General features: G+C 48.9%; 1 protein-coding gene across 11 annotated transcripts in view; it reads left to right on the top strand.

The window, feature by feature from the left end:
- CHD7 (chromodomain helicase DNA binding protein 7) overlaps positions 1-25,532 on the top strand; it is a 178,729-nt gene extending 153,197 nt beyond the window's left edge. For 8 of the 11 annotated variants that reach the window (XM_089899123.1, XM_089899122.1, XM_089899119.1 and 5 more), the window contains 19 exons: positions 646-756; positions 844-1,049; positions 3,353-3,552; positions 3,728-3,887; positions 8,159-8,248; positions 8,711-8,814; positions 10,150-10,279; positions 10,784-10,856; positions 11,016-11,073; positions 11,763-11,991; positions 12,231-12,439; positions 12,518-13,195; positions 13,969-14,129; positions 16,296-16,523; positions 16,752-17,195; positions 20,256-20,477; positions 21,741-21,881; positions 22,101-22,205; positions 23,522-25,532. In XM_089899123.1, the coding sequence (XP_089755249.1) occupies positions 646-756; positions 844-1,049; positions 3,353-3,552; positions 3,728-3,887; positions 8,159-8,248; positions 8,711-8,814; positions 10,150-10,279; positions 10,784-10,856; positions 11,016-11,073; positions 11,763-11,991; positions 12,231-12,439; positions 12,518-13,195; positions 13,969-14,129; positions 16,296-16,523; positions 16,752-17,195; positions 20,256-20,477; positions 21,741-21,881; positions 22,101-22,205; positions 23,522-24,472 (4,500 nt within the window). In that variant the 3' untranslated portion in view covers positions 24,473-25,532. Of the gene's footprint in view, positions 1-645; positions 757-843; positions 1,050-3,352; positions 3,553-3,727; positions 3,888-8,158; positions 8,249-8,710; positions 8,815-10,149; positions 10,280-10,783; positions 10,857-11,015; positions 11,074-11,762; positions 11,992-12,230; positions 13,196-13,968; positions 14,130-16,295; positions 16,524-16,751; positions 17,196-17,762; positions 17,911-20,255; positions 20,478-21,740; positions 21,882-22,100; positions 22,206-23,521 lie in introns of those variants that run through there. The other 3 variants (XM_089899117.1, XM_089899121.1, XR_016388556.1) reach the window with 3 other exon arrangements.
- Positions 25,533-26,388: the final 856 nt, after the last annotated feature.

The following is a 26,388-nucleotide window of genomic DNA, read 5'->3' as shown; positions in this document are numbered from 1 at the left end:
TCTGGCAGGTGACTTTGGATATGGTCGCATACCTCTTGAGATTATTCCCATCTTCAAAGAGTTCCCCACTACCTCAGGATGGAGTTCAGACTCTGTTAACAGGACATGCAAGGCCCTGCTTGACCCGGCTTCTGCCTCCTCACCAACTTGACCTTGGACTACACTCCCCTGACCACCCAAATCCCCAGCCGTACGACGTGATCACCTTTCTTCTCTGTGCCTTTGCACATGCCCCGCGCTGAGCGTTTCCACGTGCTTTGCTGTTCTGTGGGCTTTTAACACTCTGGTCCAGGCAGACGTATTCTGGAGGGCCTGTTCTCTCCGCCCAGCAGTGCCCTCCCTGTACCCGCACCCATCCTGAGCCTGGTTAGGGCTCCTCTCTGTATATCGGCTACACCTGTACGTACCTTTGCTGCCTGTCATTTACTATGCTGTGCTGTCATCTTTTATTTTATCATCTTTTATCAACCCCTGGACAGTGATCTGCCTGAGGGACAGTCCTTCATCCCAGTCCCATGGGCCACAGCCTCTGGCTCACGGTAGAAGGATGGGTCCATGTTCGAGTGAATGAATATGTGAAAACTGCTTTGCATTTTGCCACTGAGAAAAGCATCTCAAAGTAATGCGTGCGTTTTCCCCTTTTAGGCCAGTTTTGTTGCATCTGGAAACAGGACAGATATTTCCTTGGATGATCCAAATTTCTGGCAAAAGTGGGCTAAGAAGGCGGAATTGGACATTGATGCCTTAAACGGGAGGGTGAGTGAGAGGCCCCTTCACAGCCTGCCTGATCTCCCCCCAGGGGTTGCTTTTCCAGAAGTTTCCAATGTATCTGCTGTCTTTCAGAACAACCTGGTTATTGACACTCCAAGAGTGAGGAAGCAAACCAGGCTGTACAGTGCAGTGAAGGAGGACGAGCTGATGGAATTTTCAGACCTGGAGAGCGATTCTGAAGAGAAGCCCTGCACGAAGCCACGGCGGCCGCAGGACAGGTCCCAGGGCTATGCCAGGAGCGAGTGCTTCAGAGTAGAGAAGAACCTGCTTGTCTATGGGTGAGTCAGGCTCATGTGAGAGATGGACTTTTATTCGAAAAATGGTTAGAATTCCAAGTGGCGGAGGAAAACCCTATTTGTGTTTGGATTTCTGTGACTCCCCGTAGCAGATGCCTTTGACGCAACCCAGGCAGGCCTGGGGCCTCTTGGTTAAAGAGCTGTAAGCCGTGCAGATCCTCACGGATTCAAAGGGGGTTTTTGCCCCTTAAGGAATTATGTCAGATCCAAATTGACTTGCTAATCATTAATAACTCAGAACAAAGTCTCAGAATAACAACCTCTTTTCCTAGTGTACCTTCACATAAAGTTTACCACTATGGTAATCTTTCATTATTTTTCCATTACAAAAACTTGTTAAAGGCAATCGTCTCAACTTGTATAGCTCTTCCAAGTCATCTGAAACATAAATGGCGGTCATTTCAGCTCTCTGAATGGGTCGTGTTTCTCCTACTGGACCACAAGATCCACATCTGACCCATGTCTGACCCTCCGGCCACCCACACAGGGCTCTGAAAGGCAGGTGCTCGGTGCGCATCTGGATCCGTAAATACGCCTGCTCTGGCACATGGCGGGACTGCAGGCGAATGCCGCTCAAGTGAAAAAGCTGCCGCCAAAACGATATTTCTATAGATCTGGCGACATCTGCTCTGTGATTTTTTTTCTTCCGATGGATCAGCATTAGTTTCAGAAGAAACACAAACATTCTGCCAACGTGGCAGACAGGGCTCCTACCTGGCCCTTGTCTGTCTCGTGGGTCCTTTCCGCGGGCACCCCGGGCTGCTGTTGGGACAGAGGCTTCTTCTCCTGCGGTGTGCGCTGCTCCCTCTGTTTCCACGTGCAGCCCTGCCCGCCCACCATCTCCTGCCCTTGACCTCTGAGCAGGCATCACCTCAGCACCTGCCCCAGAGGGTCTCCCTGCACTTGCTGTCACACTCGGCATGTCAGGTGATAGCCTCTCCTGCTGGAGCCCTGGTGAAGGGCTCCATGAGGACCAGGGCTCCCTCTTCGTGTCCTCGGGGCAGAGTGCGGGGCCCGTAGCCACGGTGAGTGCTGGGTCAGTGGCTGCTTATGCAGTAAAGGAGGTTCCACTGCAGCCGGTCCTCTGTCTCGGCAGCTGTGTCACCTCTCGTCATCATCTCTGCAAGCCGGGCATTCTTTCCTGCCCACCCCTAGCTACCGAGCCCTTTGCTGCTTCCCCTACTTCCATGTTTCACCCTAATGATCAAAGTTGAGAATGTTGCTGCTAAGTTTAGAAACGGAACGTTAATAACTGCTGAAGGTAAGCAGTATGCTTTCAGTAACGCCCTTCCCGCCTCCCATGGGCATCAGGTGTGTTGGACACCTACCACCTGCAGGGCACTGTGCTAGGACAGGGCTGTGAGCAGGTGGTTACCCGGGGGGCAGGTGGGCAGGCAGGTGAACCAGCAGAAAGGGCAGTAAACTGGTAAAGCTGCACAGGTACTCACATGCCAGTGGGGCAGAGGCACGTCCTCTCTAAGATGCAGCTCGGGGCTGTCTGCCCGCTGTGGGGGGGTGGGGAATCAAAGGAGGCGCGTGAATGGATATCATGAATTAGCTGGGGTAAGAGGGAGGGTGGGACGTCGTCGGGCAGGGAGGAGGAGACAGTTCCCAGCAGAAAGAGCCGTGTGTCCGAAGGCGATTTGAGGAACTGGGGAAACTTCTCTGAAGCTGGGAGGACCAGGCGGGGCCGTGGGGCGAACTGTGCCCCTCGCGTGGAGGCTGGTTCCTGCCCTGAGCGCCTGGAACCCGGGGAGGGCACGCTCACGCAGCGTCTGCCTGTGCACTGCACGCGTAGGTCTGTCCACGGTCCTCTCTCCCCCCGTTTCACACAAGGACTTAGGAGCGCTCTTATACTTGGCACCTAGCACCCCTGTCTCAAAGGGAGACCTTTCATGGCCTCTCACTAATTATCAGGGCGTCCCTTGGAGGTGAATAGGTGCAGCTGCACCTTTACCCGCGTGCACCCGTGATTGGGAGTAGTCATTCCCGTCACCTTCCATCTCAAACGGTGGGTCAGCTGCGGAAAGTACGAGCCATGCCCACGTGAAGGGGAGCAGGGGGTTTCCAGGTCTCAGCTGGGAAGGCCTGTGTCAGCCCCTGCCCGACGGCGCAGTGAACACGCGGCCGGGTGCTAACAGCGCCCTGGATTGCCTCACGATAACCTGATGTCACATGTCGCTAGTTTTGACCCAGGCTCTCCTAACACTGCCACCTGACCATGAAACCAAAGCCGCACGTCTAAACCCAGAGGCACCGTCTGCATGTGAATGTTTGCTTTGCAGCTGGGGGCGCTGGACAGACATCCTTTCCCATGGCCGCTACAAGCGTCCGCTCAGCGAGCAGGACGTGGAAACCATCTGCAGGACTATCCTCGTGTACTGCCTCAACCACTACCGGGGGGACGAGAACATCAAGAGCTTCATCTGGGATCTGATCACGCCCACAGCCGATGGCCAGACGCGAGCCCTGGTCAACCATTCCGGTGGGTCGGCGTCGCGCCTCGTGCGGTGGGGTCCCAGGGAGCTGTCGGGGACGCTCGGGACGTGTCCCAGACCCCGTGTGTCCCTGCCTTGCACGGAGATTCCTGACCCTGACGCCATAACCGGGGTCGTGGAGAGCTTCTGTTGCTATGGTTATCATGACTACTCTGCTTGTAGGTTTATCAGCCCCGGTGCCCAGGGGGCGAAAGGGCAAAAAGGTGAAAGCCCAGAGCTCGCATCCAGTGGTGCAGGACGCTGACTGGCTGGCCGGCTGCAACCCAGATGCCCTGTTCCAGGAGGACAGCTACAAGAAGCACCTGAAGCACCACTGCAACAAGTACGTCAGGGAGGGCGGTCGTGGGGAGCTGGCGACGCTTCTTCTCCTTAAACATGCATGTGTTTAAGTAGATGTATATACTAGATATATATCAGTAAGGCTATTATACCATATTTACTGTGTTGGTACAACTTTATTGTTTTTCTTGAAACATGATGCCAAGTCACGTGGCAGCCTGCCTTTAGGCAACTGATTTTTTTTTTGGGGGGGTGGTAAAAGACGCATGACACAGTTTTACTATCTTAACTATTTGCAAGTGAACAACTCACTGGGAGTGATTATACTCAGATTGCTGTGTCCTCATCACCACTGTCTATACCCAAACTCTTTTTGTTGTGACCTTAATATGAACTCTGTACCTATTAAATGATCTCTCCCCCCGAAGCCCCTGGCAACCACACCATTCTACCTTCTGTCTCTGTGAATTTGCCTATTCTAGGTACCTCATAAGTGGAATCATATAATATTTGCCTTGCTGTATCTGGTTTATTTTACTTAGCCCAATGTTTTCAAGGTTCATCCGTGTTGTAGCTTGTGCCAGATTTTCGTTCCTTTTTATGGCCGAGCCATATTCCATTGTACGTATAGACCACATTTGTTTATCCATCCATCCATCCATCAGTGGGCACTTGGGTTGGCTGATACCTTTTGACTGTTGTGAATGATGCTGCTATGGACGTTGTGGATAACTGAGTTTTCACCGATGTGTATTAGAGGATTATGGTTAACTTTATATGATCCCGCCTTCAACTGACTGCTTTCAGTCGAGCAACGGCGGAGTTCACATGGTATTTTTTGCTTCATAATGCCTCAGTTACTGGGTCCTTTCTTCTTACCTCTGAGCTTAGAATCATATTCCTTATCTTTACTTCCAGAACCTGATTATATATAATTGAAGGATACTAGGTCTGAATTCCTTTCATCGCTTGGAGCTCTGTGAGCTGCCGACACATCACACCAGCATCCACATGTGTTGATTCCTTCCGTCCTCCGAGCGTGCATGTTCGGTATCTGGGCTCAGGCAGCACTACCGCTGCACAGCGCTCCCCTTCCTGGCTTTGGGCGACCTGGGGCAAGCTCCTTGACCTCTCAAAGACCCACTTTCTGTATTCGTCAAATAGAGCTTAAATAAATGTCTATCTCTCTTAGAAATCGTAGCAGCAAAAGTCTGAGCACCTAATACTGGCAGCACGCCAAGCGCTTCCTATGGATTATGTGTTTTGAGTTGTCTAAGATAAGTCGTGCTCTTTCATCCCCATTTACCTGGCAAGGACACCAAGTCTCGGGTGCTTAAGGTCCCTCAGCTAGTTAAGGGGCAGCGAGCACCTTTGCTTCCGAGCAGCCCTGCCCATCTCGGAACCCTGCCTCCCCTCGGAACCCTGCCTCCCCTCAGGGTTGTCGAAAACCTCAGTGAAATAATTCCTGGAGAACATCTGCTACTCCTGGGTCGCACTGACTTGTGGTTCTCGTCCCTTTTTAAATGCAGTGGTGCCTTCAGGGACTCGCTTTGATCATCATTGCTGGATTTTGACCGACAAAATTTTTCCCTTCTGAGTCTTCAAAACCATTACCTCAAACCCTTTTGGCACCTCAGAAACTGCTGTTACTGCCCTAGCATAATGGTTCTCCCTAAAGTCCTGCCCTGCCTAGAGCTATTAGAAAACTTCTGTTTCTTTGTGGTTTATGTGAACTTGGGGTCCATAACCTTCCGAACTCTGGATTCAGACAAACTGTAAGTGAAGGGGTTTAGTGTGGGAACAACGGCTCCTCTTCCTGGACCCCAGTGTCATGGTGGCGGTTTTAATTCCCCACTCTGATGTCAGTAACAGACTTCTGCAGGGTACGCGGCCCAGTTAGTACGTGAGATGTAACTAGTGTTCTTCACATCTTCCCCTGGGTCTCAGGAGAAGAACTGGCAGTGCCTCTTCCATCTCCTCTCTGGGATGAGCAGTCAGAGAGAAAATGAGACCCAAATTGAGGGACCTCCTGGAAAATAGCTGGCCAGTCCTCTTCAAAAGTTTCAAGAGACAGGGCTTCCCTGCTGGCACAGTGGTTGAGAGTCCGCCTGCCGATGCAGGGGACACGGGTTCGTGCCCCGGTCCGGGAAGATGCCACATGTCGCGGAGTGGCTGGGCCCGTGAACCATGGCCGCTGAGCCTGTGCATCTGGAGCCTGTGCTCCGCAGCGGGAGAGGCCACAGCGGTGAGAGGCCCGCGTACCGCAAAAAAAAAAAAAAAAAAAAAAAAGTTTCAAGAGACAAAGACAGGAACTGTCTCAAGTTGAAGGAGACGAAAAGCGGGTAGGACAGTTCAGTGCACACGTGCTCCCGGCCCAGATGCTGGTCCAGAAAACGGGCACCAGTGGGATAGCCGCTGAAATGAGAATGAGGTCTGGGGACTTGTTAGGAGTCCTGTCTGTCTGACTCACCACGTGCAAGCTCCTTAGGGTCAGAGGCCACCTCCCATCACCCCGTTATCCTGCCAGGCCACTCAGCTGGCCAGTGCATTGGTTTGAATTTTTTCCTCTAGAATAAAGGTGACATTCACAGTTCGTTCGTAAAAGTCTCCACAAAACTAAAATTCCTCATGAGGTAGAAAACTTTGTCTTCTACCGAAGGGAGAGAAACCGTCCGGATCACTGCTGCCGCACCGAGTTTTGGTGAATAAAAGAGGATCCAGCTAAAGGTGGAGGGCATCCCCTTGCCAAGCATCCTCTGTAAGGAGATCTGGTGTGCAGGTTCTTCTTGTGCCAGCCATGGGGGCCTGCACTGTCACTTTTCTTCTGCTGGTTCAGTGTGGCACAGCCAATTTTTAATCTTATCAAAAGAAAGAAATCTTAAAAAATAAAAACGAATTATCCAGAAAGGTCGCTTACTTTGGAGAGTGCATTCAGGTATTTACAGCCTCACGCTTTGCCCGCTAAGAACCCAGGTTGGCCAGGAGCAGCCTGTTGGTGGAGAAGAAGGCGGGTCACGGGGTATCTGTGTATGATTGGGAGTGGCCTGTCGTGGTGAAGCCGCCCCTAGTTGTCATTTTGATATTTTCAATGACAAGTGCCACGTCCCTAGAGACATTAAGAAGTGATGGAGTCAGAAGGCCTAATTCTGAGTGGTCCATGCTCAAGGTGACCCTGTGACCTTGGATATGTCATTTGCCCTCTGTTGGCCTCAGTTTTCACGTTTGTGAAAATGGAAATTGTGACTTGCTCCACTTCGTTATAGAGTTATTGTAAAGATCAAATAAGCTAGTGTTAGTCAGTGTGATACATGGGTTGTAAAGTGTTCTGCAAGTGTATGATGGGATTATCCAGCTAGGGGAGTAGCACTTGGTGTTATCTACTCATGGCCAAGGAGGTAGTCTTCAGATATGAGTCCTGAATGCACAGTGGGGGCTGTCCAGCAGGAGATGCTAGACTTGGAGTAGACAGGCCTTGGGGATTTACCAGGTGGGCATTATTGAGAGAATTAGGTGTACGCCATTGAGGAAATCCAAGCGAGATCAAAAGTCTGGTTCCTAGAATTCCATGAGTTTTTAAAAACTGATTCCTTGAAAATGACTAGGAACTTCAGTGAACTGGACACATTTTAATCTCCTTTGTGATGTTTTATTATTACTTGTTAAGCTATATATAACTTAGGCTTCCAGGTAATATAAGCTAGAAGGAATAAAAAACGGTTGCTGTTCCTTAAGGGGGAAACGTAAGGATCCACTGCCACCACCATCTTCCTTTCTCGGAAGCAAAGTTGTATAATCTGAAAAACCTGACATTCCATATTGAGGGTTTATTGTAAGGTAGTAAAACCAGATTTTATATCTCGTTTATTCCTACAACTTCTGATGTGCTTCCAAAAATGGTATTAAGGCAGCAGCTGAGGAAGTTTTATGAGATAATGAAGCAGAACAGTTACTGAAAGCCATCTGCTCCGTTGTTTACAAACTCGCTTCGATACTTCAGAGGCAGCGGTGGGCTACGTGTCTAAACTTCACAAGCTGCGCTAGGTAGACTCCACGAAGTGTGCCCGGGCCGGGCTGAGCTCCGGCCCTCTCTGTGCAGGGGGAAGCGGTTGCCAGGCAGGCCTGCTGGAAGCTAGCAGAAAGCACCACGCAGAGGTGATTATGTGCCACCATCTGTCACGCTTCAAGCCTACCATACAGCATGGCTAATCAGCCTTGGCAGGATGATGGATGAACACCAGCAGCTGCCAGGAGCCGCTGTTGGCAAACAGTCCAGAAGTTGAGAACTTCTCCCCCCGCCCCCGTCTTCCTCTCCAGGGTCCTGCTGCGTGTCCGCATGCTGTACTACCTGAGACAAGAAGTGATAGGAGACCAGGCGGAGAAGATCCTAGAGGGCGCCGACTCAAGGTTGGTGTGAGCCCACGTTCACCCCGTTCCTCTCGGCGATGATCCGGGCGGTCAGAACAGAGCACGGAGCGCGCCCCGAACCTCCGTCAGCCGTCAGTGGCGCCTCTCCCTTTTTGCATCTCAAGAGCAGTTGTTTGCCCTACCAGCCTGGGGACGTGATGAGAATCGGGAAAAGCCTGTTCGTATGTATGTGTGGATGTACGAAAAGGTGTGCACTAAACGACCGGTGTTCCGAGCTGACCTTTAAAAAATGGGGCCCTGCGTGGTAAAGTTCACCTCTGGTCCTGCTAGGACGTGGCCGACTTCTGCCCTTTCTTTTAACCTTTGCTTACGCCGCCCCCAGCCCCACCTCACGATGCTCAGGTGCTTGTGGGAAGGGGGCGCGGGTTGCGTTCGTCCCTTGGCGTTCTTTTTTAATACTGGGATTTGTTTTAAATATCACGTAAACGGTTGTCTTTGTAGTGAAGCTGATGTGTGGATACCTGAGCCTTTCCACGCGGAAGTCCCCACAGATTGGTGGGGTAAGGAAGCTGATAAGTCCCTCCTGATTGGAGTGTTCAAGCACGGTAAGGGGCGTCTCTGTTGGACCACATCTTGACCATGTGGCTTTGTCTTTATTTAGAGCTCTTTGCATTCTCTTTCCAAAGTCATAATATTAATGAGGATAGTTCCAAAGGACTCTTGGCGTCTACCGTTTCCTGTACTAAAAATCTAATATGAACTGTAAATATCACATGCTGTTTTTGAATGTTTGTTGAGTATTTGAGAAGAAAACATTTCTTTCTTGGCTGTAAATAAAACCCAAGCCATATTTGTTTTAATAATAGCCAAGTTGTCCTATAGCTCTCCCTAAACTTTGCTTCCAGCATGGCTCCCCTTGCGAGCTCTGCCAGCCCGTGTCAAAGTGGACGGTGGGCTTAACCTCTGCTATTAATCTGTACAAGTGCCTCCTGGGCTTTGTTCCAAGCAATATTTCACAAATGTCAGTGCCGAGAACTCGTGGCTCCCCTGAGTGGGATGCAGCCTTGTTAACTTTGAAAGGCTGGGGATGCAGAACTGGCATGATATATACAGTGAACGATTCCTGATTATAATCCCGAGCCTCTGGAGGTCGTGGAGGCAGTCTCAGCAGCCCAGCCTGACTAAAGGGGAGAGTGATGGCTTATAAAACCTTTCATGATTACAGTTTGGCTTGCGGCTCTAGAGCAGTTAGGAGCGGGCTGTGGTAGTACACATCCTAATTGAATTGTGCTGTTCTGCCTCTGTACCACAGCCGTGTTTTGTGAGCTCAGCCTAAAAATCATCTTCCCGCAGTGCACTGTTGGGATCTGCCATCTTCCATCTAGTCAACGTGGGCAGTCAAAAAGCAAATTGCAGTCTGAAAACCATAGAGGGAACAGTGTCATCTTACTGACACGCATCACCCTAAACCTAATAAGACAGGTTCGCTGGCCTGACGTAGACAGGGATGTTTCAGCCGGCGGTGCACGTTCCTGCAGGACTGAAGCCGTTCCCTGGGAAGGTGGGGTGGACCACTGCAGAGGTCACAGAAGAACATTACGAAGCCTTTTAACGCCAAGCAAAATTAGATCCTGGGGACAGTCCGGTCAGACACCTTCCCAGGCGTCTTGCAGTTATTCTGAACCCGTTTTTCCGTTAGTATTTGCAGTCATTCTGATAACATCCCTGAAATGTAACCTGGCCCCCTCCTCCCCCTCCAAATCTGCCCGGGGATAAGTGTTCCGTAGAATAGGCTACTGCAGCCTGGTTCGTTTAAAGCCAACATAAAATGATCATCTCAGTCGAGAGCCACGGGTGAGGTGGCCGTGCTCGTGATTCTGTGAGTGACGGGCCTTTGTTGTTTCCGTGTGTGTCCTCTGTGGGCCGGTGGGACGGCACAGGGTACGAGAAGTACAATTCCATGCGAGCTGACCCCGCGCTGTGCTTCCTGGAACGAGTTGGTATGCCCGATGCCAAGGCCATCGCTGCCGAGCAGAGAGGAACAGACATGCTAGCAGATGGCGGTGATGGGTAAGAAGGACATTTTAAAATTTTAATAAACTTTATGTCAGTGTCACATCTACTGGCAGGGTTCAGTTCTTACACGGCACTGTGCATTACATTGCATCTGATTTGGACTTAAGTGATGTTTACCAGTGTAGTCTGTTTATATATCATAATGACTATTTAAACACAATATATGATCTAGATAATCTGCAACTTGTCTGTCTTTTCCAAATGATGACAACCCCCCGCCCCCCAGCGCGCGCGCGCGCGCACACACACACACACACACACACACACACACACACACACACACACACACACACACACACACACACACACACACACACACACACACACACACACACACCCCTACCCCTCATGGCTGCACGCTTTGAATACCGACAGAGTCGCTTTGGATGTCAGACTCAGAATTCAAAGTAGCATCAGGCGGGTTGTTACTCTTTCCCAGGCTCCCTTCAGTCTCTTGCTAATCAGTGTGATTTAAACATTTTTTAAAATTTTATATAGGGGAGAATTTGATAGAGAAGATGAAGACCCAGAATATAAACCAACCAGAACGCCGTTCAAGGATGAAATAGATGTAAGAACTTGAGTACATTGACTTTTACGGCACCAGTAAAATATTGTATGCTCATATAAGACTTGTTAAACTTTATAGATAACGGCCTTTTCTTTAAAAGATAAAAGCAAAATAAAACCGCAAATTAAAATAATTTCTCTTTCTCGCTTTGCTTTTGAGGAATTTGCAAATTCTCCTCCAGAAGATAAGGAAGAACCCATGGAAATACGCGGCCCAGGTATGACTCCCTGAAAGCCAGGGGGAGCAGGGCTGAAGAGTGGGGTGCAGGCCTTGCCTTGCAGCTGGACGGCTGCCGCTTCACCACGGCGGTGTCTTCAAGTGCCGCTTCATCTATGCTGACTCACCTCTTTTGTGAAGAATTCTAATGCCTGTTTATTCTCGGTTTTTCATTCTGTTGAATTTCTTTGATAAAGTAACTATTTTTTGGATTAAGATAATTTACATATTTATGTTTCAAATCAGGTGGTGAAAACTTTTAAGCATCTTTAGAAGTACAGCTCTTACAAACAGGGCATTTGTTAAGTATCTGCCAGTTTATTGAGACACTACTACCCTTTTTTCCTAATGTCAGATCATTAGCTAACAATCATGTGATTGTTTTTTACGTTCAAGATTATCACATTACAGGAGAGCACCCTTATCACGTAGTCTGTGGCACAAAGTATGTTTCTTTATGTAGGATTGACGTACGACCTTGGTTTTTTCCCCCTAAGGAGCTGAGAAAGAAATGGTTTACAAGTTCCACACTAACATCACTCCTTATTTATATTTTAAAAACGAGAGCACTACGATGCCCTTTCCCATGCTGCCATTTGAATGTTAGCGAGTCGTCTCGTTTTGCTGGGAAACCCTGTGTATGGCGAGGTTATGGCTACGCATTCAGAAATCTTCTCTTCGATTCCCCAGGCAAGCACAGCGAGGGCAGCGCTGAGTTAGGCCAGCTGTACTGGCCCAATACCTCGACCCTGACCACCCGTCTGCGCAGGCTCATTACCGCCTATCAGCGCAGCTATAAAAGGCAGCAGATGAGGCAGGAGGCCCTGATGAAGACCGACCGGCGGAGACGGCGGCCCCGGGAGGAAGTGCGGGCCCTGGAAGCTGAAAGGGAGGCTATAATATCGGAGAAACGGCAGAAGTGAGTTTCCGAGGGTCTACCAGCGCCTGGTACCTTGCCCTCTCCTCTGTTCTTCTGCACCCGCGGGAAGCAGACATCGCAGGCAAGATAACCGCCGTCAAAGCGCCCCGCCGCCCCCCCGCCCCCCCCAGAAAGAGACAAGCCCTGTGAATTAAGTTCAGGGCAAACGAGGAAAAGCAGTAGTAAATGTGAAGCCTTTTTACGCAGCCCAAGTCCGGCTAACGTCTCCTTTCTGACAGGTGGACGAGACGGGAAGAGGCGGACTTTTACCGCGTGGTGTCCACGTTTGGGGTTATTTTTGACCCGGCGAAACAGCAGTTCGACTGGAACCAATTCCGAGCCTTTGCCAGGCTTGACAAGAAGTCCGATGAGAGTCTGGAGAAGTACTTCAGCTGCTTCGTGGCCATGTGCCGGCGGGTGTGTCGCGTGCCCGCCAAGCCAGATGGCGGTAGGTTCGCCGGGCACGGAACAGCGGGGCGGGGGAGGGGCGGGCGCCCTCGGGTGACACGCGCTCCCCCTGCCGCAGAGCCGCCCGACCTGCCCTCGGCGATCGAGCCCATCACGGAGGAGCGCGCCTCGCGCACCCTGTACCGCATCGAGCTGCTGCGGAAGATCCGCGAGCAGGTGCTGCGCCACCCGCAGCTGGCCGAGCGGCTCCGGCTCTGCCAGCCCAGCCTGGACCTGCCCGAGTGGTGGGAGTGCGGCAGGCACGACCGGGACCTGCTGGTGGGCGCCGCCAAGCACGGGGTCAGTCGCACGGACTACCACATCCTCAACGACCCCGAGCTCTCCTTCCTGGACGCGCACAAAACTTTCGCCCAGACCCGAGGGGCGGCCGGCGCCCCGGCCCTGAGCGCTCTGGCCCTGGGCTTTGGCCAGATGCCCGCCGCCGCCGCCACCGCCACCGCCACCGCCGCCCCCACCGCCGCCCCGGGCCAGGAGGAGAAGGCGGGAGGGGCGGAGGCCAAGGCCGGGGAGGGGGGGGAGGCCGAGGCAGAGGAGGAGGAGGCCGAGGGCGGCGGGAAGGACCGGAAGCAGGACCGCGAGGCCGAGGCCGAGCCCGGCGCTGGGAAGAGCGATCCGAGAGGGGCGGAGGTCGGTGCGGACATGGGGCCCAAGTCCATTTCAGAAAAGGGTTCCGAGGAGGACGAAGAGGAAAAGCTGGAGGACGATGACAAGTCGGAAGAGTCTTCCCAGCCCGAAGGTAACTCCTGGCCCTTCAGGCCTCTCCTGACCCCATCCCCGCAGGTGTCTTCCTGTCATGTGACTGGTGCTCTTCGCCCCCCCCCCCCCGCCCCGGTCGTTTTTTAAAGGTAATGAGCGTACATTTCTTTCTGTGAAGGAATAGTGTCAGGTTATGCCTAGATGTACGTTTTGCTCTGATATGATGTGTGAGCATGCTATTTCGAACGACTTGACTTCCCAGAAGGAGGGTTTTACAGACACTAACAATTTTAAAACAAATGATGCTTTATTTTTCATTCCGAAGTAAAGGGTGGGAGTAGAATCTGGGAAGAACCAGTTCTCTTCCTAAGTCCCAGGTAGGTTGCCGTACCTGCCACGAAGGAAAAGTGAAGCGCCGCGTTGTACTTTTCTGCCGGAGCTGCGGCTCGGAACTGTGGCCAACGCATTAGTCCTTTTCCTGGTGGAGGAACAGAGGCTCTGCTGGGTCAGAGGCTTGGCTGTCGATTCAGCCGCCTATGAGACTTGTTCGCAGGATGCCTGACGACTAGTGAGACGTAAGGTCCCTAAGCCTCTACTTCCTCATCTGTAAAACAGGAATGACACCATCTACGTGAAAGGGCCCTTGCAAGCTTTAAGCGACAAGACTTGTAACATGCCTAATACCATTGTAGCTGCAGTAGGTACTCGATAAAATGGAGCTCATCAGCATTCAGATATTAAATCATGTCTTTTCTACACTCCCTTTCCAGCGATATGCTGGTTGTGAGCGATGCACATTAACTCATTTCTCAGCAGGAACTGTCTCGAGAGGGAAGAATTTTGATGAAGAGAGCAATGCTTCCATGAGCACTGCTAGGGATGAGACCCGAGACGGATTCTACATGGAGGATGGAGATCCGTCCGTAGCTCAGCTCCTTCATGAAAGAACGTTTGCCTTCTCATTTTGGCCTAAGGTCGGTGGGGTTTTGTTGTTGTTGTTGTTTTGGTGACCAAAAAAGAATAGGGTGGAGGAAATCATTCTAGCTTGATTTTTCAACTAATTTTAAGGTAAACTCTAACACAGTGTATGAAGATTGTAGATTTTTCTTGTGTTTTTAAAAGAACGATCTGGGAAAGCCCAAAGAAAAAATTTTGTGGAATAACTTTTTTAATAGGATAGGAAAGGTGCCAGGAAGCAAAGCGAATAAGAAAAAAGAACTGTTCATAAGGATCTTTGCTTCCTCACGGTGTTTTAGATTATTTGTCTAGTACCGTCTATGGATTATTGTTTCAAAAGACTCACCCATCTGACAAAATAAAATGTGTGAATCTTTTTTAAAAAGAATTTTTTATTGTGGTAAAAAACACATACCGTGAAATTTACAATCTTGACTGTTTTTAAGTGTGTAGTTGGGTAGAGTTAAATATTTTCAGGTTGTTGTAAAAGAGACCCCCAGGACTTCTTTTTATCTTGCAGGACTGAAACTCCTTCCCCGTAGATGAACTCCCCTGCCCCACTGCCCCTAGACAACTACTATTCTACTTTCTGTTTCTGTGAACTTGACTACTTTAGCTTAGATACCTCATATAAGTGGAATCATACAGTACTAGTTCTTTTATGACTGGTTTATTTCACTTAGTGTAATGTCCTCAAGGTCCATCTGTGTCAAAGCATGTAACAGGATTTCCTTCTGTTTTAAGGCTGAATAATATTCTGTCGTGTGTATATACCACATTTTCTTTATCCATTCATCCATCATTGGGACTTTTGGGTACCTTCCTCCTCTTGGCTTATTATGGTGCTACTGTAAATGTGAATGGACTAATGTCTCTTTGAGACCCTGCTTTCATTTCTTTTGGAAACATACCCATAAGTGGTATTGCTGGATCATGTGATGGTTCTATTTTTAATTTTGGGGGGAACCTCTATACTGTTTTCCACAGCCATTGTACCATTTTGTAATCCCAACAAGAATGCCCGATGGAACCTGTGTGTACTTTAAAACTGTGTGTTTCGGGTTTTTTTTAAATCCTGAAGCAGAACTTTCAAATTTAAGACAACTTCATACATTTGGAACCCTGTAATCTTCTGAACTGGGGAGAGGGTGGGCGTTGACCCATTTGCTCGAATACATTATGAGATAATTCCAAATGTAGTTATCTATAACCCAAAAGCAAAGTAGAAATTACTTTTTTGGCTAACTGGCATAATTTTACAATAAATCCCTATGTAATTTGGGTCTGTTTCTCAGGGTGGAGAGATAATCATCCTAATCACCATAACAGGGCTGTGTCTGGTTTAAAACAAACAACACAGAAAAGGCTTCCTTCGACTCATCCCCGGGCTGCTCTCCCATAGTATTAATTGTGAAAGAAACACTGTGAACTTTTTAACTGAAGAATGTACTATCGGAGACATTTTTTTTTTCCTCTGTATGCTCCCTTATTTCCCCTGTTTTGCTAGTCTGCCTTATTGAGTTGAGAAGGCAGCTTCCCAGGTAAGCCGAAAGGTCTATAGTAGCAGGCTTTTAATCTATGGAAACTGGGTCTAAGAGCTGTAATTAGACATTTTTAAAGGACACGCTTCAATGAAACTTGAAGTGATAATAGGTGGGAGATGCAAATTGACGCTCATTAGGTGTTCCTAGGTTGGTGCCCATTCGTAATGCTGAACTTTATTAATAGTGACGCTAATGATGTCCCACTTCCTGGGACAGGCTGCAGTCCAGCCTGGGGACTGAAGCACGAGAGCGTCGAGAAGCTGACTGCAGGCTTCCACTGTCACCTGCTGACGTGCACCAACAATCTTTAAGCCTGCACAACAGTTACTTGTAAAACATGGGGACATTTTAGAGGTGGTGGTTATGTAACGTTCTCTCGTTTGTGTGATTCATTGTTCATAATTGAAAAATGCTGAGTCTTATGTGTTGCGGTCACCTTCAGGCCTCACGCCAGAGTAAAGTGGTTCTGGTGGGTTTGGTTTATTTCCATGCTTGTTTGCTTTTTGTTTACTTTTGCTTTTCGCTCGCCCGTCTGCTTTTAAGCCTTTTCTGCTCTTCAGCGTCTCAGTGGATGTATTCATCCCGTAATTTTCACCAGGTCTTTGTTACAGTTTCGTGTGGCTTTTCTTCTCCCTCCAGGATCGAGTAATGATAAACCGATTAGACAACATCTGTGAAGCAGTGTTGAAAGGCAAATGGCCGGTAAATAGGCGCCAGATGTTTGATTTCCAGGGCCTCATCCCCGGCTACACGCCCCCCACTGCCGACAGCCCCCTGCAGAAGAGGAGCCTGGCCGAGCTCTCCATGGTGGGCCAGGCGAGCATCAGCGGCAGCGAGGACCTCACCGCTTCCCCTCAGTTGTCCAAGGTCAGTTAGAGCGCTTTGCTGGTGCCGCTTAAAGATAAGCTCCCTTGACTCGGTTTGGAAGCTCATGTTCGCTGGTCCTGCTGAGAACTAAGGAGGCGGCTGTTTCCTCAGCTCCGTTCAGCAGCCTCGGATGTTTAATTCCTTAAGCTTCTCGTTCCCGCTTTCCGCGAGCCGGCCCGTGCAGCAGGTGCAGTTTTGGCTCACTCTTGTGTTGGGATTTCTCAACAGGAAGACGCCCTCAACCTCTCCGTCCCTCGCCAGAGGAGGAGGAGGAGGAGAAAGATCGAAATCGAGGCCGAAAGAGCTGCCAAGCGGCGAAACCTCATGGAGATGGTTGCCCAGCTGCGGGAGAATCAGGTGGTCTCGGAAAACGGACAAGAGAAAGTTGTCGATTTATCAAAGGCCTCGAGAGAGGCAGCAAGCTCTACCTCAAATTTTTCATCTCTTACTTCAAAGTTTATCTTGCCTAATGTCTCGGCGCCCATGTCTGATGCCTTTAAGACTCAAATGGAGCTGCTCCAGGCAGGCCTGTCCCGCACGCCCGCCAGGCATCTGCTCAACGGCTCCCTTGTGGACGGAGAGCCTCCCATGAAGAGGAGGCGGGGAAGGAGGAAAAACGTGGAGGGCCTCGACCTGCTGTTCATGAGCCACAAACGGACGTCATTGAGTGCAGTAAGTCCAGGGGCTGGCTCCTCCCCGCGTGCCCGTGCCCGCCCCAGCGGCCCGGGTCCCGGCTCTGCTGCCCACTCCGGGGCACGCGCCCCTCGGTGACGCGGCGCAAAAGCCGGCCCCTTCCGCTAAAGAAGCAGTCGCGATGGACAGAGTCGTGGTTCTGAGCCAGAAAACTGTGTTGAGCGTTGACGCAGGTCACTCGGCCTGAACCATGGGTAGCTTGAGGATTTATTCTGCCCGAGATCCTAATATATTGATCACTCTCGGAAGAGTAGCCCAAAACAAAAACATGTTCTTCTGAGCCTGTAATCATTAGCTCTGAACCCTCGAGGTGGAAAAAGCTTCTGCTCTTTAAAGCATCCATCTGTTTGGGGCCTGGCGTTTATTAGATTCGTTCAGTTTCAGACTTAAGATTTTTGTTCGCATGCAAAGCTAGTGATTGCAAATTCTCTTGCCTCCAGAAACAGATATTTAAAAAATCTCAACTGAATTGAGACCTGTGCTAGTTTAGGTTTGCAAGAAATACGTGTGTCAGTGGATTTTGTCATTTTCTTCTTCAATTCAAAGGAAATGAGTGCAGTGTAATCAAAAGAACTCTCTTCCCTAATCCGCTTCAACCACTCACCTAAAAAAGTGCCGCCCAACTAACGATGAGGTTTTACCCCAGAGAACCCGATTACACGAAGTCTTTTTAAAGCACTGAAATTGGTACAAGGTACTGTAAGCCTTTGGATTTGAAACCCGAATCAGCACAGAGGTGCTGGAGCTCCTGCCCGAGGAGGTGGGATGCCGGCGGCCGGCCCATCCCCTGGGCGGCGGGACACAGTTTGGGAAACACCGAGGGGAGACGTTTGTTTCAATATGTTTTTCCTTATCTCATTCCTGTTATTATTTCCCCAGTTTTTATTTCCCCAGTTTTTATTTCTTGAACTTAGAGGAAACTTAATAAAAGAGTAGGGAAGGCGTGGTCAAGTTAGAGTCTCGAAGTGACAAAATAGCCTCTTCACTGAAACTGGCCCCTAGCGGGGTCTGATTAAACCAGAAGCATCCGGGTGGTTAAAAGGTAATTTTCAAAACTCACTACAAATGTACCAGGGGTAGCAATGGTCATTTTTGTCGATCATCTGACAACTTCTAGAATCTTGAAAAATACACCTCACAGTGGATCAGCTGTGATTGTTTTTTCCCTAAGTTAAAACGCCGTTTCTAGGTGTGTGGTCCCCAAAGTGGCATCGCCAGGCATTAGCTTCCTGCTGGGAACCACGCTGATGCTTTGATAGGTTTTGTTCACTGAACAAACATCAACAAATCGGGGAGTTCCTGCAGCTCACACACGGCTTCATTTACTGTCTTTCAATTTGAATCTCACGTTTGTCTGTGGACCCAGCGTCAGGGATTAACAGTCAGCGCGACCAAGTGCTCCTTCCTATTGTAGTTGTACACCCTATATTAAACTCACGGCTGACTTTATTCATTCACATATTTTAAGCTGTCCCTAGGAATTTGTTTTTTTCCCTGAAGTCATATTTAGCAACCTGGCTCAAAACTCCTAACAGATGTTAAGAGAATGTATTTTAATATATATATATATTTTTTTAACTCTTAACTGTTGGAATTTGGGGATTCCTCATTTGGTATTATAGAGGGTTATGTGCATGCACATAAAATACAAGGAGAATGCTGATTGGTCTGTAAATAAACTGAGTAGTGAAGAGGTATAGAGGTCGGCAAGGTTACTTGTGTGGAACAAGACAGATCCCAAAATCTTGTGTTAGCATTCAAACTGGAGACCACTGTGCAGCCGTGAAAAGTAAGTTAAGTTGTGAGAGCCAACCCCGCCCTGTGCCAGGCACGGGGGACGCGAAGAATAAAGGCCCGACGGGTGCTTGCACCAGAGAACTCAGTGTATAAGATGGGTGACAGATAAATAACAGCATATCACTGTTGTGAGAAGTCCCTGGGGTACTTTGAAAACCCAGAGGAAGCATGGGACTGGAGGAGGTGGATATGGGGAGAAACAGATGGGGCAGTTTCCCTGGAGTTGGTCATACCTTGGTGAAAGTTTGAAGGTTGTATGGGGGTAAGTCATTTGAAAAGAGGGGGCGGGGAGAGCATGTGCAAAGGGACTGAGGCCAGAGAGAGCCTATCGTGTCTGGTGAACTGAAAGTCACTGGCCAGGGAATTTGGTGAGGAGGCAGCTTCGGCAGAGATGACCTTGCCGACAAGGTAGGCTGCAAATCACGGAGGGCTGTGATTTTTATGCTAAAGAACTTGGATTTTATCCTGAAGGTGATGCGGGTTCACTTATCAAAATAGCTTAAACAGGGGAATGATGTAGCATGATTTTGGAGCAGAGTGGAGGTTGGATTAAAGAAGGGTGGAACTAGAATCAGGTGGACCGTTTAGGAGTAATGCAGTGATACAGGTGGTCAGTGACGGAGACCTGAACCAAAGCGGGAACAGTAGGGATGGACAGATGGGCCTCACTGAAGACGTCTGCAGGTTGAAATAACGGAGTTTGAGGACCAGTGGCTGGGCGATGGTAGAGTCTCAACTGTAACTCAACTCCAGTTAGCATTGATCTTTCCAGTGTTGCCACACACGCCTAATACGAACTATGGTACTACTGACAAAAGTGTGCTGATCACAGAGTGCCACAAAGCTAGGTGTAAACTGGCTTTGGGAACATTCCTTTAATTATAATTTCTTTAATGATGCTATCCAGGGATCCCCAAAAGAGATTGAGAGGCTACCTTTCATCCATATCGGGCTCAGGCTCCACTGCCCGTGTCATGCTCCTAGCGGCTTGCTTAAGATCTCAAGCATGGAGCGGCGATGGACTGTGAATTTTCTACCCCATTACTAATTCTACAGTGTGAAGAATGATACACGTTCCGTCTTCTCATTTAATAGCTGTTCCCAAACCGCCGTTGTTTCAAGTAACTTTCTTCCCTTTATGATCAGAGATCCATTATGCTAGGCTGGCGTCTCCTCGGGCTAGGATGTTGTCAGGATCTCTCTCTTCATGTGAGAATTCCGACCATTGTCAACTTTCTGCAGGAGGATGCTGAGGTGACCAAAGCTTTTGAAGAAGATATAGAGACCCCACCTACAAGAAACATTCCTTCTCCTGGACAGCTGGACCCAGACACGCGGATCCCTGTTATAAATCTCGAAGATGGGACTAGGCTGGTGGGGGAAGAAGCTCCTAAAAATAAGGACTTAGTTGAATGGCTGAAGCTGCATCCCGCTTACACTGTTGATATGCCAAGTTACGTACCAGTGAGTATCACAGAGTGTAGAGTTGGGAGGATTCTTGCTCAGTCAGTCCATTTCCTTCTCCCATGCGACGGAGCAATCCGTGGTCCCTCTGCCTTTCACTTGACTGTCTCGTCATCTCGGACGTTTCCCAGCTTTTGTCATTGTATATTCTACATTAGGGAAACTAGCTTCAGGTCCGTCGTACGTGAAGGGCAGCCTTGTACTTCTTTGAAGACGCCTAGTATGCATTTCCTTGCTTTTTCCTTCTCCCACCAAGTAGATGTGGTTTTTTTTCTGTTACTCTTCACATGGCGTGGTTTCCAGGGGGGTCTCGTTATTGGGAAGACACTCCCCAACGTGCTCTAATTGGTCTCTGGACTGGGTCTGCCTAGCACAGAATATTAGGAAGCTGTTACTGCAGAGATCTGAGCCGCTAACACAGCCCAAGACTTTTTAGCTTCTTTCTTAAACAGCTAACACTCAATGCCGTTTATTAAACATGAGACAGGATCTCCAGATGATTTGTCACTTAAACTGCTTGCGAGCTAGCTCTGCACATGTCTTATGTCCTATAACTTATGAGATTGAATTTCTTTTTTTTTTTTTTTTTTTTTTTTTTGCGGTACGCGGGCCTCTCACTGCTGTGGTCTCTCCCGTTGCGGAGCGCAGGCTCAGCGGCCATGGCTCACGGGCCCAGCCGCTCTGCGGCATGTGGGATCTTCCCGGACCGGGGCACGAACCCGTGTCCCCTGCATCGGCAGGCGGACTCTCAGCCACTGCGCCACCAGGGAAGCCCTGAATTTTTGAAAACTTAAGTGTAGGAGTTTACATTTTATCTTGTTGAGTTCCTGCCACTCAGAATGCACCCTCCTGCAAAGGCTCTTTTATCCCTTGGGTTGTTTCTCCTCATGTACAGTCGCACGTCGTAGATGTGAGATCACCTCTGTATCCACTCAAGTCTCTGAGTAGAGATCAGCAAAGGTACCAGAGAAAGTTTCCTTTTCAAATACCATGACTTGGTTAAACATTTGAAGAAAAGATTTTAAGCAAGTTATTGAGAGATAAAAGGAAAAGCATGTTCTCCGCTTCTAAGTTTGTTCCTTAAGTAAAGGAAAAAGAGAATAGTCTTTCCTTTCAAAGGAAACTATGGTTTCTAATAATTAAAATGATTCTTGAAACTTCCATAGTAATTGAAAATGGCTTGACTGTTCTGTTTGTCATTTATATAGGAAAGAATAAGTACTAAGTACAATTTTACTAAATATGTTTTTTGTTTTTTTGCAGAAGAATGCAGATGTGCTGTTTTCCTCGTTTCAGAAACCGAAACAGAAACGACACAGATGTCGAAACCCTAATAAATTGGATATAAACACTTTGACAGGAGAAGAAAGGGTGCCTGTTGTCAATAAACGAAATGGGAAGAAGGTAAACATTGGGAAAGGGAATTGATCTCTATGTGATTTCTTTTCCCAGAAAGAAGTGTTTTTATTCTGACATCTTTTATAGGGGAAAAGAATCATGTTTCTTCCAGAATACATGTATATTTATATGATCTGTGTATGTATATGTGTAGATATACAGACGGGAGGGGGAGAGGGAAGGATTTGTCTGTTTCTAAATCATTTTCCGAACGCCACTCCCTAGATGGGTGGAGCTATGGCGCCTCCGATGAAGGATCTACCCCGGTGGCTGGAAGAAAACCCCGAGTTTGCAGTTGCCCCAGACTGGACCGATATAGTCAAGCAGTCTGTAAGTACAGACTCTGCCTTTCTGTCCAGAAAGGTATCTGTACAAAACTGTTTTCCTGAATTTTTCTTTATTTTCTGTGGGCCATTAATTATTCAGTGATAACTTATTCTTGGCTTAAAGGAGTTGACATAATGCATCATTTTCATACATCATTAATACATCATCATTCCTTGTATCATCAATATGTCATTAATCCACCAAGGTGGATTAATTTGACAGCTCTGATTTAAAGGGATTGTATAGAAATATACATGCACAGTCTTAGAGGCAGACTTGCTCCAGGGAGGAATGCCCCAGGTAAACGTGGCTAACAGCATCTGTGGAACGGAATTTATGGTGGTTGAGATCCTTAAGATTAACTGTGATTTCTGATTTTAAAATAAACAAATGAAAAAATACAGCAGTTCTGCCTAAGCATTAATTTCACTGTTTCTTTTTTAAATTAATGTGTTTAAACGTCTTGATTTCTTTTTGTCTGTCTGTTTAAAGTATACAGTAAAAGTGCTTACTTTTCTTTTGGTATACAGTTCTATCAGTCTTCACACATGGATGGTTTCTTGACCGGCCACCATAATCAGAATACAGAGAGTTCTGTGACTCCCCCAAATTCCTTTGTATTATTCTCTGTCCCCACCCCTAGCCCAGGGCAACCACTCGCCAATCTGTTCTCCATCCCTAGAGGTTTTGTCTTTTTGAGGATGTCACCTAAACAGAAGCATAAATTACGTACCCTTTTTGAGACAGCTTCCTTCACTCATCACACTGAGATTCATCCAAGTGGTTACATGTGTCACAGGTTTCGCTGCTGCTCAGGCTCCTGTGTGTGGATGTACCCCTGGGTGTGGTTACCCATCACCCATGGAAGGACATCTGGGCTATTTTCAGACTTTGACAGTTATGAGTAGAACTGCTATAAACATTCATGTACAGGTTTTTGTGTGAACATGAGTTTTTGTTTCTCCAGGGTGGATACTAAAATATAACTTTAATTAAATTTTCCATAGTTTTCCACTTCCTTCTGATGTGCTATTTCTCGAGTTAGCTAATGGATGCAGATATCTTGACATTTACCTCACCGATAGAGTAGCCTTTAACATTTTTTTCTGCAATTCAACATAATTCGGTGAGCTGTGTAATGCTAAAAAAGAGAAGTTTTGCTTTCCGAGGTCTGCTCCTTGAGCTTCTAGAATGGAAATAATTGCTTGTGTATTTCCATTACGAATGTCAGTGTTCAGTCCATCACAGAGGCCCGCGTGGAAATGAGGTCTTCTTCCGAAGCTTTTGATAGCCCCTGTTTGCCTCTCCCTTCCTTTCAGGGTTTCGTTCCTGAGTCGATGTTTGACCGTCTTCTCACCGGACCCGTGGTGCGGGGAGAAGGGGCGAGCCGGCGGGGCCGGAGGCCCAAAAGTGAAATCGCCCGCGCCGCCGCCGCCGCCGTGGCCTCCACGTCGGGCATCAACCCCCTGCTGGTGAACAGCCTGTTCGCTGGGATGGACCTGACGAGCCTGCAGAGCCTCCAGAACCTCCAGTCTCTGCAGCTGGCCGGCCTCATGGGCTTCCCTCCGGGACTGGCCACGGCCACAGCCGCTGCCGCCGCCGCCGCCGGAGGCGACACCAAGAACCCGGCCGCCGTGCTGCCCCTGGTGCTGCCGGGCGTGGCCGGCCTGCCCAGCATGTTCGGGCTGGGCGGGCTGCTCAACACCCCGCTGTCCGCCGCCGCCGCCGCCGCCGCAGCCGCCGCTGCCGGCAACACCGCGGCCGCGGCCGGCCCCGCGGAGCCGGAAGACGGCGCGTGCAAAGCGGAGGAGAAGGGCAACGAGAACGAGGACGAGAACAAGGACTCGGAGAAAAGCACAGACGCCGTTCCGGGCCCGGACTCTGCGAATGGATCTGTTGGTGCTGCTACTGCCCCGGCCGGCCTGCCCTCCAACCCGCTCGCCTTCAACCCCTTCCTCCTGTCCACCATGGCCCCGGGCCTCTTCTACCCGTCCATGTTTCTACCTCCGGGACTGGGGGGATTGACGCTGCCGGGCTTCCCCGCCTTGGCGGGACTGCAGAACGCCGTGGGCTCCGGCGACGACAAGGCTCCCGACAAGGCCGAGGGGGGCGCCTTTCAGGAAGAGGAGACCCTCGAGGGCAGCGACGCCGAGGAGAGCCTGGACAAGACGGCGGAGTCCTCAGTCTTAGAAGACGAGATAGCACAGGGCGAAGAGCTAGACTCACTCGACGGGGGGGACGAAATAGAAAACAATGAAAATGATGGATAACCAGTACCAGTTTTCAGTTAAAGTGTTTAAAACTTTTGACAAGTGGTAGTCCTACTGTTTACACTCACAGTTAATGTTCATACCTAGTTTTATAAGCTGTTCTGTAACATAGTGTAGCAAAAGAAAAAAAAGTCCAAGTCATGTTATACAGGTGTGTCAAAAGGTATCTTGGTCATTAAGTATTGTGCAGTGCATTATTTATTATCCCTAGGAGAGATGAAATTTGAGAGATGATCGTGTCTTTTTAAGGAAACTTACATAATGCTCTGCTTTTTTTTTTTGTTTTTCTTTTCCTTTTCTTTTGGTACCATTGGTATTATAATAAAGAGCGATTTGTAACCAAGTGGCACGAATGGAAGGAAGTGCTGCTCAAAGGAAGTATGAAGTTATATATTTAATTTTTTAATTTTAATTTTTTTGCTGTGAAGGTCAAGATGAAATTTACCATACATATCATCCTTGCTCATTTGTTTCCCTTTTTGACTACACGGGGGTTCCCGCACTTGCGCATCACACACATCCACACACTCTGACAATCTCCACCTTAGTGTGAACGTCTCTGTCCCGAGGCGCAGCAATAATAAGGCAGCTGTTGAATGTGAAGGGTCCCTTTGGAAATTAACCTACTGGGAGGGTTCTTGCCAGACAGAACTGCAGTTCCATTGTCTCGTGGTCTTGTAATGCACTGGTATAAACAAAATAAATAGATGAATAAATAAAGAGTGAGAGAAGAGAGAATCAGGTACCTTTTTTAAATTAAAGGACTTCGTTACTTTAGCCACAAGCTAAAACAGCATTACCTCAGCTCTAAACTAGCCTTGAAGTTTACAGACATGACTTTGTAAATGTCTTGTTTTTCTTCGTTGTGATGTCCTTTTATTTTTTTTTCCTTTGAAAACTGCTATCATGTAAGATAAAATGTAAATTGCTGCCAACTGTAGTAATGATGCTTTTAATAAAAGTGACCCATGATATGCAGAGATGTAATCATAGAATGTAGTAGGGGAGGGGAACTGGTTTCACTCTATTTTTTGTATTCGCAATAGATGCAAATGCAGCATTCTGGCCTTTGTACCGTTTCTTGATATATCCTCCTATACCAGATTAGCTGTTGGTAATACGCTCAACTGATTGTCTTCCGCCTAGACTGGAAGAAAAACCTCACATTACCTTGACATAATTCCACTCCAGATATCTCAACAGAACCACACGCAGAAACCTCCCATTACTCCCTCAAAAGGCCACCCGAGGCCGAGACTACTTAAAAAACGTGTGCAGCGTCTGATAATGTGGTACACCGAGGAACAAAGGGTCAAAAGAAAAATGAGGCTTTAATAGGCACCATATCTGGGTCATTTATCCTCGGTTAATGGGTAGAAAAACACAATGCCGTGGTGTCAGCAAGGGACGCAAAGGCACTCTGGTGTCCTCAGGACCCGGGCTCGGTGCCAGCGTCACGGAGCCCCACGTAGGACGAGCAGGGACCCGCTGCAGCAAGCGCAGGCGAGCGCGAGGACGCGCACGCACGCACGCAGTGCAGGTACGCGTACGCACACGCGCACGTGCAGGTACGCGCACGCACGGGCTGGGAGCCGCTGGTTCGTGCACTCCTTCGTGACCTCTGAGGTTCAAGGTAAGCTAGAATTTGAGCTGCTCTGTTTTCGCCTTGTAATGTCACCTGACCAAACATAAAGCCCCGTGTCCCTGCAGTTAAAAAGGAGGGGAAGAGAGGGTGAGCGGTGGTCTGTGGTGGCTCCCTGCACGCCGCCCCCGGGACGCGCCCAGCCCGTCCCCCGCCCGACGTGGCACGAGACAGGCTGTCCGAGCCCCTTTTAGATAACGAGGTTCCGTGAATTAGCATCGCAAGATGAAAATATACCCGTGATGATTCTGGAAAAAGAGCTCCGTGAAGCCTC

This window comes from Delphinapterus leucas, chromosome 17 (assembly GCF_059928025.1).
Source record: "Delphinapterus leucas isolate spDelLeu-1000000601 "Yukka" chromosome 17, BTC_Dleu_Yukka2, whole genome shotgun sequence".
NCBI lineage: Eukaryota > Metazoa > Chordata > Mammalia > Artiodactyla > Monodontidae > Delphinapterus > Delphinapterus leucas.
The sequence above is the reverse complement of the archived record's forward strand: the minus strand, read 5'-3'. Positions and strand labels throughout refer to the sequence as shown.